Raw genomic sequence first — 14,832 nt, 5'->3', positions numbered from 1 at the left:
TACTTTATTTATTCCTCGTTTAGTGAGTATTAGTTGTTTGCATCAATGTGCCTTTTTATTTGGGAATAATAGTGGTGTACTGGAATGTTTCCCTTGAGAGAGGCGGCCAGGGCACACAATAGCTGTTCTGTCACCCTTTTGTCCGCCTGTCAGGAGCAGTGAGACTGACAGGCTTCAGCTGTCCCGGCCAGACGCAGGCAGACGGGGGCCAGGGCCTCTGAGGAGCTCACCCTTGGATGGGTCTGAGTCCCGCTTCCCAGTGCCACCAGCACAGCCTGGTTCCCAGCCCGACATTCCTCTCTGTTGGTATTAAACCCACGACCCGCCTCGTGTCCGGCTGAGCAGCGCTTGGCAGAGTCTCCTGCTCAAAGCAACGTCTGGTTTGTATTGCAGATGCCCAGGCAGTGGCTGGGGGCTACGAAATGCCGGTGACAGCTTCCGTTTGCGCTCACAGTTGGTGGGGATCAATACCCACGAGCAGGCATTGATAAATGCCCGGGGGCAGCGTGCTTGAACGGCTTCTTCAGTGTTCAGATTTGCTTGTGGCATCAGGGTATTGGTAACTTGCTACTACTAACAAGTAATAGCTTTAAAAGACTAAGGGATGAATTTTGGCTTGTTTTTATGCGGAAGACACCTAGGAGGAAAGTGTTACTTGAATACTTTCTTTTTTGCTGGGAAAAATGGAAGTAGCCTTGATCCGTTCTTGTACACCTCCTAACCAGAGCTGCATTTACTGTACCAGCTGTGAGAGCAGACACTGCCCGATACTTTTTCTCTTGCCCCTCGAAGCAGAATATGTCGTGATAGCTGCTGTTTTGAATGTTAGGGGCTATCTTCCGCTAACAATGTCACCATGTAGTTTTTAGAGCATTTACACCAAAGTAGATCAGTGTCTTAACAGATTGTTGTTTCTTTTTGAAAAAACTTTTCTAGATCACCAGTAGAAGTAAAGAGTCCACGTGGGCGCTCATACACAGCGTGAGCGATGCCTTTTCTGGCTGGTTGTTGATGCTTCTCATTGGGTTGTTGGCAGGTAAGAGCAAACCTCAATTTAAAACTAAGTCCGGGTTCCGCACTGCAGCATCGGTATCGATTCCTTCCCCAAACCCTGGCAGATCGCTGGAGCGGGAGATTTTGTCCCTGGAGCAAGGGCTGTGCAAGGGGCTGCACTGATATTGATGCCTCTGCCTCTGCTCTGCAATTTACGGAGAATTATTTTTAAATGCTTTGAGGCCGGGTTTGTGTAAATACCCAGCTACAAAACTGAGACTGAAAGCTGTCCTGGACACTGCTCTGGATCTGCTGCCGGTACAGAGCTCTGAAGTAAAAAAAAAAAGAATTCATCAAAGCAGAGTTGATCCAAATGCTGGGTCAGAGGAGAGCGTCATGCTGTACATCATCTTTGCTGAACGTTCTTCGTTGTCACTGGAGAGGTTAATGCCAAGGACTGCTAGCAAGATTTTCTTTTTTTTTCCCTACTATACTTAGATATAAAAAGTGAGAGGTGTTTCTTGGGAAGTCGGGCTTCTTTCAGAGGTTGACTGGCTGAGACCTTTTAAATGACTTCAGAAGCAAACTTTGGACCCAGTGCAGCAGAAGTAAATCAGTTGGATACAGATCTTCCCAATAGAAAGCAGCTAAGCATTCATCACGAGGAATGAAATTGAATCTTCTGTTAATATTTACATAGGAAAGCTGCTAGCCAGTTTTTCATTAACTGGAAGATTTGTTAAGTGTTTATTGCCACCTCTGGAGCTTGTGCTAGCACTTGCTCATACAGATCAGAGGTCTCTGTTCCCGGCCTCTGTCTTGATGTGGCATTTTAGTTGAGAACAGAGTTGATTGCAGCATTTATCTTTGGGGATTATAGGAGTTATTCTTAACAGGAAAATAAGAAATTGCTTGAAGATTCCTCTTTTAAAATCTGAATTACTTTCTGTACTGGCTCTCTCTGCTTGCTTTGTTTCACTTGGCACAGTTGTAACTTTCCCCTCCTTTTTTTTTTCCCCTCTCCTTTTTTTTTTTAAATTGGGATTGGAAAGGTTTTCTCCAAATTCAAAGTTATTCCTGTCACAGTCTTAGCATTGTCAGTGTAACTCCTGGATTCCAGCTCTGGCTCTGGAGTCCGGTGACATGTTTTGTCTGCGTCCTCCAGAAGTGCAGTACGTCCCTCTCTGCCTCTCAGACTACTTGCTGTGCTATATTTAATCAGCACTCTTTCAGCATAATTGAGAAGAATTAATTTCTAGTGATGTAGGGTGGGTTTGAACGCAGTTTGCGATGGTCAACCTTTGAAATATTATTAAGCATGCTTTGTTTCCTGACCTACTCTTTTCAATATATATACTTAAGCAAATCTTCCCATTTAGCTCTCTATAGAATAAAAGTTAATTGTAGGCAAAAATATCAGTACTGCTCTACTTGTTGGTAGGTGAGTCAAAAATTAGTAGGGCAGACTGTAACCTTCAGATATTTGAGTCTGCGTAAGGCGATTATTAAATTTTCTTTTTTTTTTTCCTTTAAACTAGGTTCCTTAGCGGGTCTGATAGACATTTCTGCCCACTGGATGACAGATTTGAAAGAAGGGGTATGTTTAGCAGGCTTCTGGTTTAACCATGAGCACTGCTGCTGGAAATCCAACACAACCTTTACGGACAGAGACAAGTGTCCCGAGTGGAAGAGCTGGTCCCAGCTGATCCTTGGCCATGGAGAGGTGACGTGTGCCTACAACTGTTTTTGCTGCCGAATGTCCCGTTTCCCCAGCCTGTATCGTCCCTTGCTAGCGATCTGGATGTGTGTGCCAGAAGTGCAAGCTCGAGGTGGTTCAGTGGTTTAACATTCGTCGCTGGGGTCTTCCAAGGGTGTAAACAAACTCAAAGAAGTTACCTATGTGTTGTCCTCGGAGGGGATGGGGGGAAGCAAAACGTTGACACATTTACAAGTGCAGTGTTTTAGCCATGTGTCTGAGACTTGCTGCTTGGAGGGTCTTTTGCCCGTCGGCGTTTTAGAGGAATGCCAGACGAGCTCAAGTCTTGTGTTTCTGGCAGCTCTATCCAGTGGAGCCGCGCGCTTGACTGGGACAACACTGATCCCGGTACCAAGCTACTTGTGTACCGTGTTTGCTATTTTATATAACGGTCTGTGGAGATATGATTGCTTCATATCCCCGTAACCCAGCAAATGTACCTTCTCCTTGAAACCTCAGACTGACGGTAGTTCTCTTCGTTTTTGGCTGATAACTGCATATGAGATTACCTGCTAGTCCTGTGTGCCTGCTTCAGCGCGCAGGTTGGGTGTGATCTCAGCTGAAATGATCTGATTTGGGTAACTTTCTCTGCGTTTCAGGGGGCTTTTGCATATATTCTCAACTACTTCATGTACGTTATCTGGGCCTTGTTATTCTCCCTTCTTGCTGTGTTACTTGTGAAGGGGTTTGCTCCTTATGCCTGTGGCTCAGGGATCCCAGAGGTGAGTGAGAATGGAAGTGGGTTGGGTTTTTTAAGGTGGGGTAGGGATCCACCACCTAAAGATTACGCGTGCCTGCTATGCAATAATAATTTCTTGCACTTTAGATGGTGGCTTAATATATGTTGTTTTTTTTTCCAAACTATTCCTGAAACATGTCTTAAGTACTTAAGTCTCCATGCAATCCCTTTCAAAACGAAAATGTTTTGGCACTTACTGCAGGAGGTACGAACAAAAGCACACCGCTTGTGTAAGACAGGCTACAAAAGCTAGCCTCGGATTTTTCTTCAGCAGGGATAGTGGCCCTGAAGGAAGGAGTCAAATGGCTATTTCTGCCTTTGCACGGAGGGATATTTTTACCGTCTCTACGTTACTTTTGATAGCTACTTCTGAAAGCTGTAGGGGAAAGTTGAGGGCAGGGTTGGGAGCGCCTAGTAAAACAGGAGCTCTGACCAGGGCTTGAATGAAAGCCTGTAGAGCTTTGTGTGCTTGACTTCCAGATCAAAACTATCTTAAGTGGTTTCATCATTAGAGGCTACCTGGGCAAGTGGACGCTGATCATCAAAACCATCACCTTAGTGTTGGCGGTGTCCTCTGGGCTGAGCCTGGGCAAAGAGGGGCCCCTGGTGCACGTCGCCTGCTGCTGTGGAAACATCTTGTGTCATCTCTTCACCAAGTACAGGAAGAACGAAGCGAAGCGCAGGGAGGTATGGAGAGGCTTGTCAGACTGCTGAGGTAGTGCGGGGAGCCCGGTGGGTCTGGCGCTTTGCGCCGAATGTAAATTGGTCTGTTTTGGCATGTTCTCGGTGTGCCTCAGCGCAAGACATCTTGGAGCAAAAGCCATCTCGGTTAGGAAGTGACACCACAGCATCTCCCCAGCGCAGGTCGTCATCTCATTTGTGACGGGAGCGTTCACTGGCACTAACCTGCTGCGGACCCGGTTCTGCAGCGCTTGTTTGTTTGCCGTGCAACTCCATGTTGGGACTGTTTGAGGGTCCTGGACTTGGCCGTAGGAGTAGAATGAAGGGCTCTGCTTTCAGAGACACAGGGATGGGCGTGGTGTAAGAACCAAGCTAACACCTAACGTGAAGCTCGTGAGTGTTTCCTCACAGTGCTGTAACGCTTTTCTCTGGACAAGCCACTGGAGAACGGTAAATGAGATGCATAGTATCACGTTGGCCAATTTACCTTCTGCTAAACCAGACCTGACAGAATCCACCCAGTGGGCTGGCAGGGTTTTGGGTGGCCCCGTAGCACCTCTAGTTATACCGTGTTGCCCTTTTCTGAGAAATGGTGTGGATGTGAGACAGGCAAACATGGCAAAAGTCATGTGTTCTGGGAGGTGAAATTACTGCTATTCTGTTTTACTGAAGCTTTATCTAAGGTGAAAGCGTAGCACGAAAGCAGCTGAAACAGAAAAAGGTGATAGCCAGTGATGCCACTTCTGCTGATTTGGGGGTGGGACTGTTGAAATGCTAACACCAATGTTTTTTGAAGCTACTTGCATCCCTTCTCCCTAGGGAATTGGCTCACTCCATCTTTTCCCTGCTGTCTTTAAAACCAGTCAGACCCTGCCTTACTGAGCACTCACTGGAGATAAAAATTGTACAAATTTAAGTAAAGACAAACAGAAAAAGGGAGAAGGTTTGGAAGGGAGCTGAAAATGTCTGACTGTCTTTGGTTTCCCTCTTAGGTTTTATCAGCAGCTGCAGCTGCTGGTGTGTCTGTAGCTTTTGGTGCACCGATCGGAGGAGTGCTCTTTAGTCTGGAAGAGGTAACACCAACATTTTCTATTAGCTCTTGGCGAGCTATTTTATTGCAAGAACTGACCCTGCTGGTTTAAAAATACAGTCCACTCATAACTGCTTGGGTGTGGAAAGGAGACCCTGTTGAATACTGATTGGTGGTGTATTTACAAGGCCAAGCAACCTAAAAGCTTATTGGGGTTTCAGGTAATTCTTACAAATACTGGATAGTTTATTTTGGATGATGTCTATCTGTAGCTTTGCAATAAACCTGTTGGTTTCCCCCATTCTGTCCGTGCTCAGCTGCACTGACTGCTCACAGCCACAGCCTCTGTCATGTTCTCCATGTGTCCACTCTCTCCTGACAGCTCTGTCCCAGGGTACCTGAGAACAAACTTACCTGGCTCATGAAACCTCTTTTCTTCCCAAGGAACTTCTAATCCTTGTTCTTTTGATCCAGATGTGAAATGGATCACCGCTGCTTGCTTCAGGGCTTAGCGGAGGAATGGGATGGTTTTGCTCAGCTGAGCAACAATTGTGGTGGCAGCTATGGCAAACGCTGTTGTTTGGCACTTCTGGACTTTGCAGAGCACGCAAGGCAAATAGTTCTCCGGATTCAGCTCATAGCTGATTTGTAAACGCTTTTATTATCCGAGTGAGTCGCCCCCACTTCAGGGATCTTAGAGGGCACTTGCTGCATTGGAGGTATGCAGCCCAGGACCCATCCTGGTCATTGCAGTCCGCATTGAATGGACTCAAAATAAAGCCTGGGGTGCTTGGCTGGAGAGCAGGGTATGTAGCCAGTGCAGATCGATCTCAGTCCTTGCTTTTACTTCACGCAGTGGGCAACGATCGGTGTAGCACCAAGCGTTAAAGTGACGGAGTCTGCTTTGTTTTTCCTTTTTAGGTCAGTTACTACTTTCCTCTCAAGACACTGTGGCGCTCCTTCTTCGCTGCTCTGGTGGCTGCGTTTACCCTGCGCTCCATCAACCCTTTTGGGAACAGCCGCCTGGTTCTCTTCTACGTGGAGTTTCACATGCCGTGGCATCTTCTGGAGCTTGTGCCGTTCATCCTTTTGGGAATATTTGGTGGGCTTTGGGGAGCTTTCTTCATTCGCAGCAACATTGCCTGGTGCAGGCGACGCAAGACGACCAAGCTTGGTAAATACCCTGTGCTGGAGGTGTTTGTAGTGACTGCGATCACAGCCATTCTGGCCTTCCCCAACGAGTACACCAGAATGAGCACCAGCGAGCTGATCTCTGAGCTCTTCAACGACTGTGGGATTTTGGACTCTTCCAAGCTCTGCGAGTATGTGAACGATTTCAACAGCACCAAAGGGGATGACCTGCCAGACCGAGCTGCTGGCCCAGGAGTTTACACCGCCATGTGGCAGCTGGCTTTGGCCCTTATAATGAAAGTCTTCATCACGATCTTCACCTTTGGCATGAAGGTAAGAATTGCCTGTAAAGGAGCTCATGTTCTTCTCATCTTCTGCAGGAACCCCACATCTTGGACTTTTATTTGCTCAGTAAACAGACGTGTTTTCCTCCCCAAGCGCTGTTAAGAAGGGGGCAAGGTGGTGGAACAATTATTTGTTCTGTTGCTCGTACCTGAGGGCAGTAGAAACCTTTTAGCCTGGGTGTGGGCTCCAGATGCAGTCACTGAAGCTGGTGTCTCCGGGCTTCATGTCCCATTTTTCAGACACGGAATGCTTCTAAATTGTCCTGCCTTAAGCCTTTTTGATATATATGCAATAGCTAATTGCAGAGCAATCGACATCTTGATTTGTAAATGCTTACTTATCGTAGCTGTTCCTTTGAACTTGTTTGGTGGCAGCCTCCCGCGCTGTGGATATACTGCCCAGGTGAGCTTCCCTGCAGCGGGGCGCAGCAGGTGGAGCGGGCATCTCCCCCGCCCCCCAGTCCTCGCGTGGTCCACCCCGAAAGGTGGCCCCACCACAGAGGTTTGGACATCATTGTTGCCGTGAGGCAGTCGCCGACATTCGAGGGCAATCGTCAAGTCTGTGAGAAAGACGTACAACGTGTGAGAAAGCTGTGTGACAAATGTGTGAAGGGGAGGGCGGGAGATTCTCTGACTTCAAAGAACAGGAGCTTTCGGAGTCCTGGGACGGCTGAAGTGCGGAGGTGAAGCTTGCCGGCAGTGGCTCTGCTGGGTGTCGCTTGTGCTGCCTCTGCTAATTCCAGGCACCCTCACCTCCACGCTGGGGTTTGAGTTTCTGCCCGGGGGGAAGGGTGATTCCACTCCCAGAGCGGAAGAATCCCGTGCCTGCAATAAACACGTACTAGCGTGGTAGGGAAGGCACGGGGGAGAGTTAGCGGTGTGCCGGTGAAGCTTTGTTATATTCTCCTGGGAAATAAGCTTTTGAAAAAAGCTTGTTCTGTTCCGCGCTCACCTCTGGTGTGGCTGCTGCTTCTGCTCAGAAAGGAGGAAACTCAAACTCTGCGGCGGAGGCTCTAGAGCATGAGGTGCAGGAAGGGCGGAGGTGATAGCGCAAGGCACCCTTGCCGGTTTTAACTTCAGCGTGACCTCTAACTCCAGCTTCCCTCTTCGAAATGTCTGAGAAATGGCGCGTTTTACCAACGCGTGTCTTCACAGGTCCCTTCAGGTCTCTTCATCCCCAGCATGGCGGTGGGTGCTATAGCAGGCAGATTGCTCGGAGTAGCCGTGGAGCAGCTGGCCTATTACCACCACGACTGGGCCATCTTCAGCGGCTGGTGCAGCCAGGGAGCTGACTGCATCACTCCTGGCCTCTATGCGATGGTTGGGGCTGCAGCGTGCCTAGGTAAGCAAGATGTCTTTTGAAGTCCGAGCTGCGTTTTGGGTCTTGGTTGGCCACGTAAAGAAGCATACTAGTGAAATGCGGCTGCTGTTCTCGTAGCCCGTAGAAGCTGGCTCCATCTCAAGAACAGGAAGCTTTGTAGTAGAACATGCAGCGTGTTCCTCATCCTGTTTGCATTCTTTCGCCAGCACCAACCTCTCGTTGGGCAGGACAGGTTTCGGTGGGGAGCCTCCTGGATAGGCAGCTAGAACAAACGAGACAGGGACTCCAGATTTTCCTGCGGGGTTTTAATTCATTTTACTTCCTGTTCTGACCTTAAATCTTAGGATGCAACTCTTTCAGGCGCCCTGTTTTTTGGTAACACTTCTTCCGCTTGGCTGAATTTAAGAAATTGAGTGCACGTGACTGAACTTCACTTTCACTGTAATTCCCAATCCTCTCCTCCATGGAATAGTATGTTTAACTCTTAAGGGACTACTTTAGTGTATCAGGAGAAGCTCCCATTTCAGGAACAATAAAAGCATGCTACCAAAACCCATCTTTGGTCTTTTAAATGGGGATACGCCTTCTTGTTTGCATGTAATTGATAAAAAATAAATATGGTTCTGCTTCATTAACTGTTCTGTTTATCACTGGACAGTGCTAAAGGATATGTGCCCCTTTAGGAGAGGGTTATGGGAGCAAAACACCTCTAAAATATTTGGGAGTAGCTTTGGGACTTGAATATCAAAAGCATAATTAAAACATGCCGAGAGAAAATGCTGTTAAAAAAAAATGATGTCAATATTTAAGAAGACTCATCTATTTTCTCTTGAAATGCCTCAACTCTTTTAGTTTTCAAAACTAACACAAGTGTAGTGAACAGTAGTCAAAATGTCTGGCTGAAAGCCGGCAAACTTGAAAGGTGAGTTGTCTGGAGCCCTTGCGATTAGGGGAGTTAATGCCGGTAACCGGGGCACGTCAGGATGACACTTGCCTTTTGCGTGCAGCCCCTCAGAGGCCGCGTTTCTGCCGATGGAGGTGGGTATGGGGCCCTGCTGTGGCACGGCCAGGCTGTTCTGCAGCTAGCTAAGTAACACGAGAGAAGGGTACCCGTCTTTCAGCCTTGCTTCGGAGTTCGGGAAAAGACCCATCAAAAACACGTAGCAGACGCTTATAAGCCAGCCCATGGCACGATATTCCGGAAGGGACAGGCGGTTTCAGCACTGCGTTCTGCTCCTGTTCGGCTTCCACTGCAATGCTGAGCGTGATGTGGCAGTCAACAGTGCAACCTCTTGCCGATGCAAGACCTTCTCTAGATGCGTTGGCAGAGGACAGCTGTAGCAAACCTCGGAACAGCTCTCCTGCCTGGAAACCCCCCAAATTGCCTGTTCACATCGCCTGTCGTCCTGTGTTCTGTTTGCAGGTGGGGTGACCCGAATGACTGTGTCGCTAGTGGTCATTATGTTTGAGCTCACTGGTGGACTGGAATACATCGTTCCTCTGATGGCAGCAGCCATGACCAGCAAGTGGGTGGCTGACGCCATTGGGCGGGAAGGCATTTACGATGCCCATATTCGCCTCAACGGATACCCTTTCTTGGAAGCCAAGGAAGAGTTCTCACACAAGACGCTTGCAATGGACGTCATGAGGCCGCGGAGGAACGATCCTCCTCTGACTGTCATCACCCAGGACAGCATGACTGTAGAAGATGTTGAGACCATCATCAATGAAACCACGTACAGTGGCTACCCAGTGGTGGTGTCACGGGAGTCCCAAAGGCTCGTTGGATTTGTCCTCAGGAGAGACCTCATCATTTCAATTGGTAAGAGGCAAGAAGCTGCATAGGTGAATGATGCTGGCACTAGCTGTAATTTACTTGACGAGTTTAAACACCAGTAGTGATGGGTGTGCTTACTGGCGCCTGCATCTCCATCCCCGAGCAGCGTGGGGTCTGCATGCATTGAGTGCGAAGGGCAGCGTGGCTTCCCGGTGCAGTTAGTGTGGCTCTGCTGAATTCATAAACCTTAGGGCACGGTTGTGAAGCATGAGACTTCTTGCCAGCAAGAACTTAGCCTTCCTGACTTTGGGGATGACGGGAAGTGGAAAGCTTTCTTAACTGTCAATGTCTCAAACTGTATTTTATGTCATAAAGGAAAAAAATCTGGTTGGTCCACGTACTGAATATTGGGTCACTTCTGAGGTGGTGCTGTCAAGCCTATAAATATCGATCCTGGTGTTAAAGTCTTCCATCTCTCTTCACCCCTGAAAGCCAGCCTGGTCTTCCACTTGTGCGTTGGTGGTTGTGAGGCAGGTGTGCGCTGCTGGCAGGACTTGGTAAACGCTGTCCTGGCATCACTCAGATGCAATTTCCATCTGTGATGTGAGTTGAGCTCCTTTGGAAACAACATTTCCATATTACAATTTAGGGACGTTTAGGTTCCTCTTGCTCTCCAGTTTCTTAGAAACCTGCAAGTGCTGTTTCCCAGCATGAGACCCAAGTGGAAGTTCTGGTCATGTTGTCTTTTGCTGGCTTGGGCGAGACAGTATGTCTTCTCTTGATGAAGCAGGAGAGATCTCTGTGTTAGGGTTGAGGGGTGCAGGGGCATGTAAGTCCTTAGAAATCGCGCCTGCACTGGAGTGAAGATTGGGCATAAGGGTACCAAGCCCCACACTCCCATGCAAGTTGAGTCCACATGGTTTGTGTCCAGCTGTAGCTCAGATCCCAAGCATCCGTGCTGAGCGTGGGTGAGCCGGAGTTGCTCACAAGCTTCCTTACGCCAGCACCCAGCAGAGTTCGTGCAAACCCCGTGGCGAGCTGGATGGGAGAGCTGATCCAGCCGAAAACACATCTCCTCTCCCTGCTGGGTTAGCTCCTGCAGGTCAGTCCCCTCTTCTGGCTCTCTGGGGGACACGGATGCTGGCGCAAGGGAGTGGGTGAGAGCACGCTGGCTGGGAGGGGGTGGCAGTTACCTTGGACGAAAGCAGAAGGTGATCGTGGGAGCAGCGGTCATGGAGGATTGAAGAGGCGTGAGCTCTGCGGTGTTCTCCAGCGCACGTTGAACGTCTTAGCTCAAGCTTGATGACTTTCTGTGTGGCTGGTGTGAAGGCTTGGTCCCGAGCTAGCTTTGTCCCATAGCAGAGCTAGGGTAGTTGTTATCATTAAGTCGCCTGCAGCTATGGATCAACCCCGTGTGTTCCCTCTCTCTTCTAAGGAGAGTTTTCAGTGTCGGTTTTAGGATGTGCCATACAGTCTTTTGGAGCACGTGAATATTGCTCTCGTTCTTCTGATAAGTATCTGGCCAAATGCTTATGACAATATGGAATGAAATACAGGAAAAAGTGAGCCATCATATTACAATTATGCGTGTTGCCTTCCTTCTGTAAGGCTGCTTTGTGGTATTGGCATGAATTCTTGATCTGTGTTATTCTGAACCTCCAGGGACTCGTTAAGAGCAACCTTTTCCCCAAGATATGCACAGTAATGCGCTGTTGTGTGCCACAGGACGGGATTTAGCTTTTGATGGCCAGCTCCGAATATCCAGTCTGGTGTTTGGGCTACCAGGCTAGCCCCCTCCCAGTAAGTCTTGGAATGTAAATACCAAATCAAAGCTGCAATGTGGCAGATGCCCAAATTGCCCGTGTAGCAGGGGTGTAACGCACTAGTGAATATCTGAGTGATGGCAAGTACTTAACTTCTTCTCTATTCTTGACCCTAGTCACGGGCATGGAGCCTGAGCCAGTAGGTTAAGTGCTTAAAAATACTTCTTTAGCTACTCTGCATGGGACCCAAATCGGTGACTGATAAAAGTACGAAGCACTTTATCTACCTCCTCTTAAAACCGGGAAGTTAAAGATCTCCAGAACTTGCATTTACGTGGCCAGAGCAAAGTGCTGAGGTGCATGGCAGCCTTGACGTTAGGCAAAGCGTGTGCTGGTCTCACCCCTGGGGTGACACTTTGGAGACCTTAGAGGTTATGATGTAGTTATTAGAAGGTAGGATGGAAACATGTCGCACCCTCCTTGGGTCACCGGTTGCCTTGAGAAACAGCGCAGGTGAAGGGAAGGAATGGACTCCTAAGGCCATCCCAGTGTGGGCAGAGAGAGAGAAGGGTATGCTCTTCAGTTTAGAGAAGGAAAGGAGGGATGATATTTAATCAAATATTTCTTCTTCCAGAAAATGCCCGGAAGAAGCAGGATGGGATTGTGAGCACTTCCATTATTTATTTCACTGACCACTCTCCTCCGCTGCCTCCAAGCTCCCCCTCTATGCTGAAACTCAGGAGCATCCTGGACCTCAGTCCTTTCACAGTGACAGACCAAACGCCGATGGAAATCGTCGTGGATATATTCCGCAAGCTGGGATTGCGCCAGTGCCTGGTTACTCACAACGGGTAAGAACACTGCAGGCAGAGCCCTGGGGTCCCGGGGTTGCCAGTAGACCCGAGTCGAAACCTCTCCTTCGAGTGAACGGAGGCCGCTGATGTGTAGAGCACTGGGCATCAGCTGGAGCAGTTGTTATCTGGGAAGAAGCAACTGGGGAAGCCCTGAGCCTCTTTCAGTTGAAGCCTGTAAGGAGAAGACACAGCTCCATAGGGTGATGGGTCTCTGAAACTGATGGAAAGGGCTCACGGCCTCCTCCCAAATCTGGCCGTGTGCATCATGTAACTACTTGAATTCGCTGTGGTGTCGATCAGGAACTGCTTGGAGAGGTGGGAGGAAGGAGGGCGCAGACAGAAGCGGAGCGGTCTGTTCCCCGAAGCGTGGCACCAGCGGGAATTCCCTCCCTGTTCCCTGCGGTGGTGCCTTTGGGCCAGCTGATCTCTCCAGCTCCTGGCAGACCGCTGCGCTGCTCAGCATCCCCCCCGGCAGACCTCCTCCCATTCCCTGCTCCGGGCCCTCCAGCACCTCTTTGAAAGCATAGCTACCGAGAGTACTAGGACTTAGAACGCAGCACTAGACGTGCAGGTTGATCTTTTTGGAGAAGGTGGGTGTTAATAATTACTAATACTACTAATAACCCTCTTACCTTTTTTAGTGTAAAATACTGATAGAGTTTCTGTTGGGGCTTGTGAGCGCCGTACTTTGTGTGGAGTGTCAGCGCTGTGATCCAGAAAGGCACTTCAATTAAAATTGCCCTACGGGAAGCTGTGTGAGAGCAAGGATACTTCTGTGGGTGTTGATGCACTAAAAATGTGTTTTCGTTTTTCAGGAAGCTACTCGGGATCATTACCAAAAAGGATGTATTAAAGCACATTGCACAGCTGGCTAACCAGGACCCAGACTCTATACTCTTCAATTAAAGGCAGACTAGTAGGTATTGTGTGTTCAACACAAAAGAAACTTTCTAGAAGATCCTGGATATACTTTCCTATTTTTATTGAGACCGTGGAACTGTTTTCAGCATTTCCTTCCATGGAGCTGAAGAAGATAATTTTTTTTCTACCAGATAACCAATTGCACTACATAATCTGTGGAACATAATCTTCTTTTTAGAAGAAAAAAAAGACTTTATTTACATTGCTTTTGTGAAGTTGCATTGGAAAGATTCCATGAAGGAGTAAAAGCAAAATGCTATAGAATATCTCTCCTCTTCTTATTTTATTTGAACTCTTGTTACTAACATGGGGAGGAAAAGACAAGGTCTAAACCTTCAGAAATTTTGAAGGAGAAGGATGATTTTGCACACAGCATTCAGGTGGTGGCAGAAAGATACGGTTGTAACTCAGGGGTGGTGTATTCCCAATTAGCCACTTGGTAAAAATAAGAACCTTGTAAAGCCAAAATAGGGGAGGGGGAAAAAAAAATAAAATGGCTAGCTGAGGATGTTTTGCTGAAAGAAGGAAAAAACCCCACAAAACCAAAACCCCCAGAAGACCAGATCTCCTTAGAATTGGGCCCAGTTTCTGATTGGGAAGAAGCTTATTTTGATTAATCTTCTGTGAATGTATTTAATTACTCTGACGCTGCCTTGCCAGGAGAACCCCGAGGAGGAGGCAGAAGGAGTTAACAGTTGTATTCTCATTGTGACCCCTTTTTTATATATATGCCTAAGGATTTCTTCTCCTTGATTTCCCTTGAGCGTGTAATTAAAATCGCAAAGCCCGAGTCCTAAGTTATTGCCCTGCCTTTACTGCACTTCCCAGTAAACTCTGATCATGTCAGATATTGCACAACTGACCTCTTCCTTAATCAGCAGTGTCTTAGGTGGCTGAGGATGTCCTGCTGGAGCGCCCCGCGCCCGGGATGTTTACGTGGATGCGTGTGCTGGTCCCTGCTCCTCTCCTCAGCCCCGCACCCGGCTCTGGCCCGGATCCTGGCTCTGGGATTGGCAGCACTGCCACTTCGCGTACGTGCACCGCTCGGTGTCTCTCCTTTTGCCAACAACTATGCAATAAAGCCCTTCCTGGCCACTGTCGGCCAAGTGACTCGTTCCACGTCTGTGCTCCTCAAGTCCCTGTCCCAGATCTTATCAAATTATTTTCCTGTTAATAAAATTGTGACCGTTTACTGGAATTTTGAAGGTATATGAATGCTTTCGGAGGTCGATGTTGTTCGTCGTGGTTTCGGTCTGTAGCGGACGTCGTTTCACGGTCCGTGGCTCAGGCTCGTCGGTGGCAGCAGAGCTTCCTCTCGCCTCTGGCTCACCACCGAGGCTGCAGGAGGGAGCCAAGCCGTTGAGTAATGGCCAAGAGGTAAGGAGTGGGGGCTCTCACTCTGCTTCCTGACGGACCAACCTCCGGCTGTCGAGCAGGGGTTGCCCTGCGCACAGCCTCGGCCGCGGTAACCCCCCCCCGTCCCGCCTGGGCACCTGCAGAGCCGGCTGAGGCTCGGCGGCAG

General features: G+C 48.6%; 1 protein-coding gene across 15 annotated transcripts in view; it reads left to right on the top strand.

The window, feature by feature from the left end:
* LOC142087865 (H(+)/Cl(-) exchange transporter 5) overlaps positions 1–14,508 on the top strand; it is a 41,908-nt gene extending 27,400 nt beyond the window's left edge. For 12 of the 15 annotated variants that reach the window (XM_075162613.1, XM_075162611.1, XM_075162609.1 and 9 more), the window contains 10 exons: positions 937–1,036; positions 2,532–2,822; positions 3,349–3,471; positions 3,946–4,175; positions 5,162–5,242; positions 6,121–6,663; positions 7,830–8,016; positions 9,419–9,817; positions 12,170–12,386; positions 13,205–14,508. In XM_075162613.1, coding sequence (XP_075018714.1) covers positions 937–1,036; positions 2,532–2,822; positions 3,349–3,471; positions 3,946–4,175; positions 5,162–5,242; positions 6,121–6,663; positions 7,830–8,016; positions 9,419–9,817; positions 12,170–12,386; positions 13,205–13,295 — 2,262 coding nt within the window. In that variant the 3' untranslated portion in view covers positions 13,296–14,508. The remainder of the gene's footprint in view (positions 1–936; positions 1,037–2,531; positions 2,823–3,348; positions 3,472–3,945; positions 4,176–5,161; positions 5,243–6,120; positions 6,664–7,829; positions 8,017–9,418; positions 9,818–12,169; positions 12,387–13,204) is intronic. The other 3 variants (XM_075162600.1, XM_075162606.1, XM_075162599.1) reach the window with 1 other exon arrangement.
* Positions 14,509–14,832: the final 324 nt, after the last annotated feature.

This window comes from Calonectris borealis, chromosome 13 (genome assembly GCF_964195595.1).
Source record: "Calonectris borealis chromosome 13, bCalBor7.hap1.2, whole genome shotgun sequence".
NCBI lineage: Eukaryota > Metazoa > Chordata > Aves > Procellariiformes > Procellariidae > Calonectris > Calonectris borealis.
This window is presented reverse-complemented; position numbering and strand designations above follow the sequence as displayed.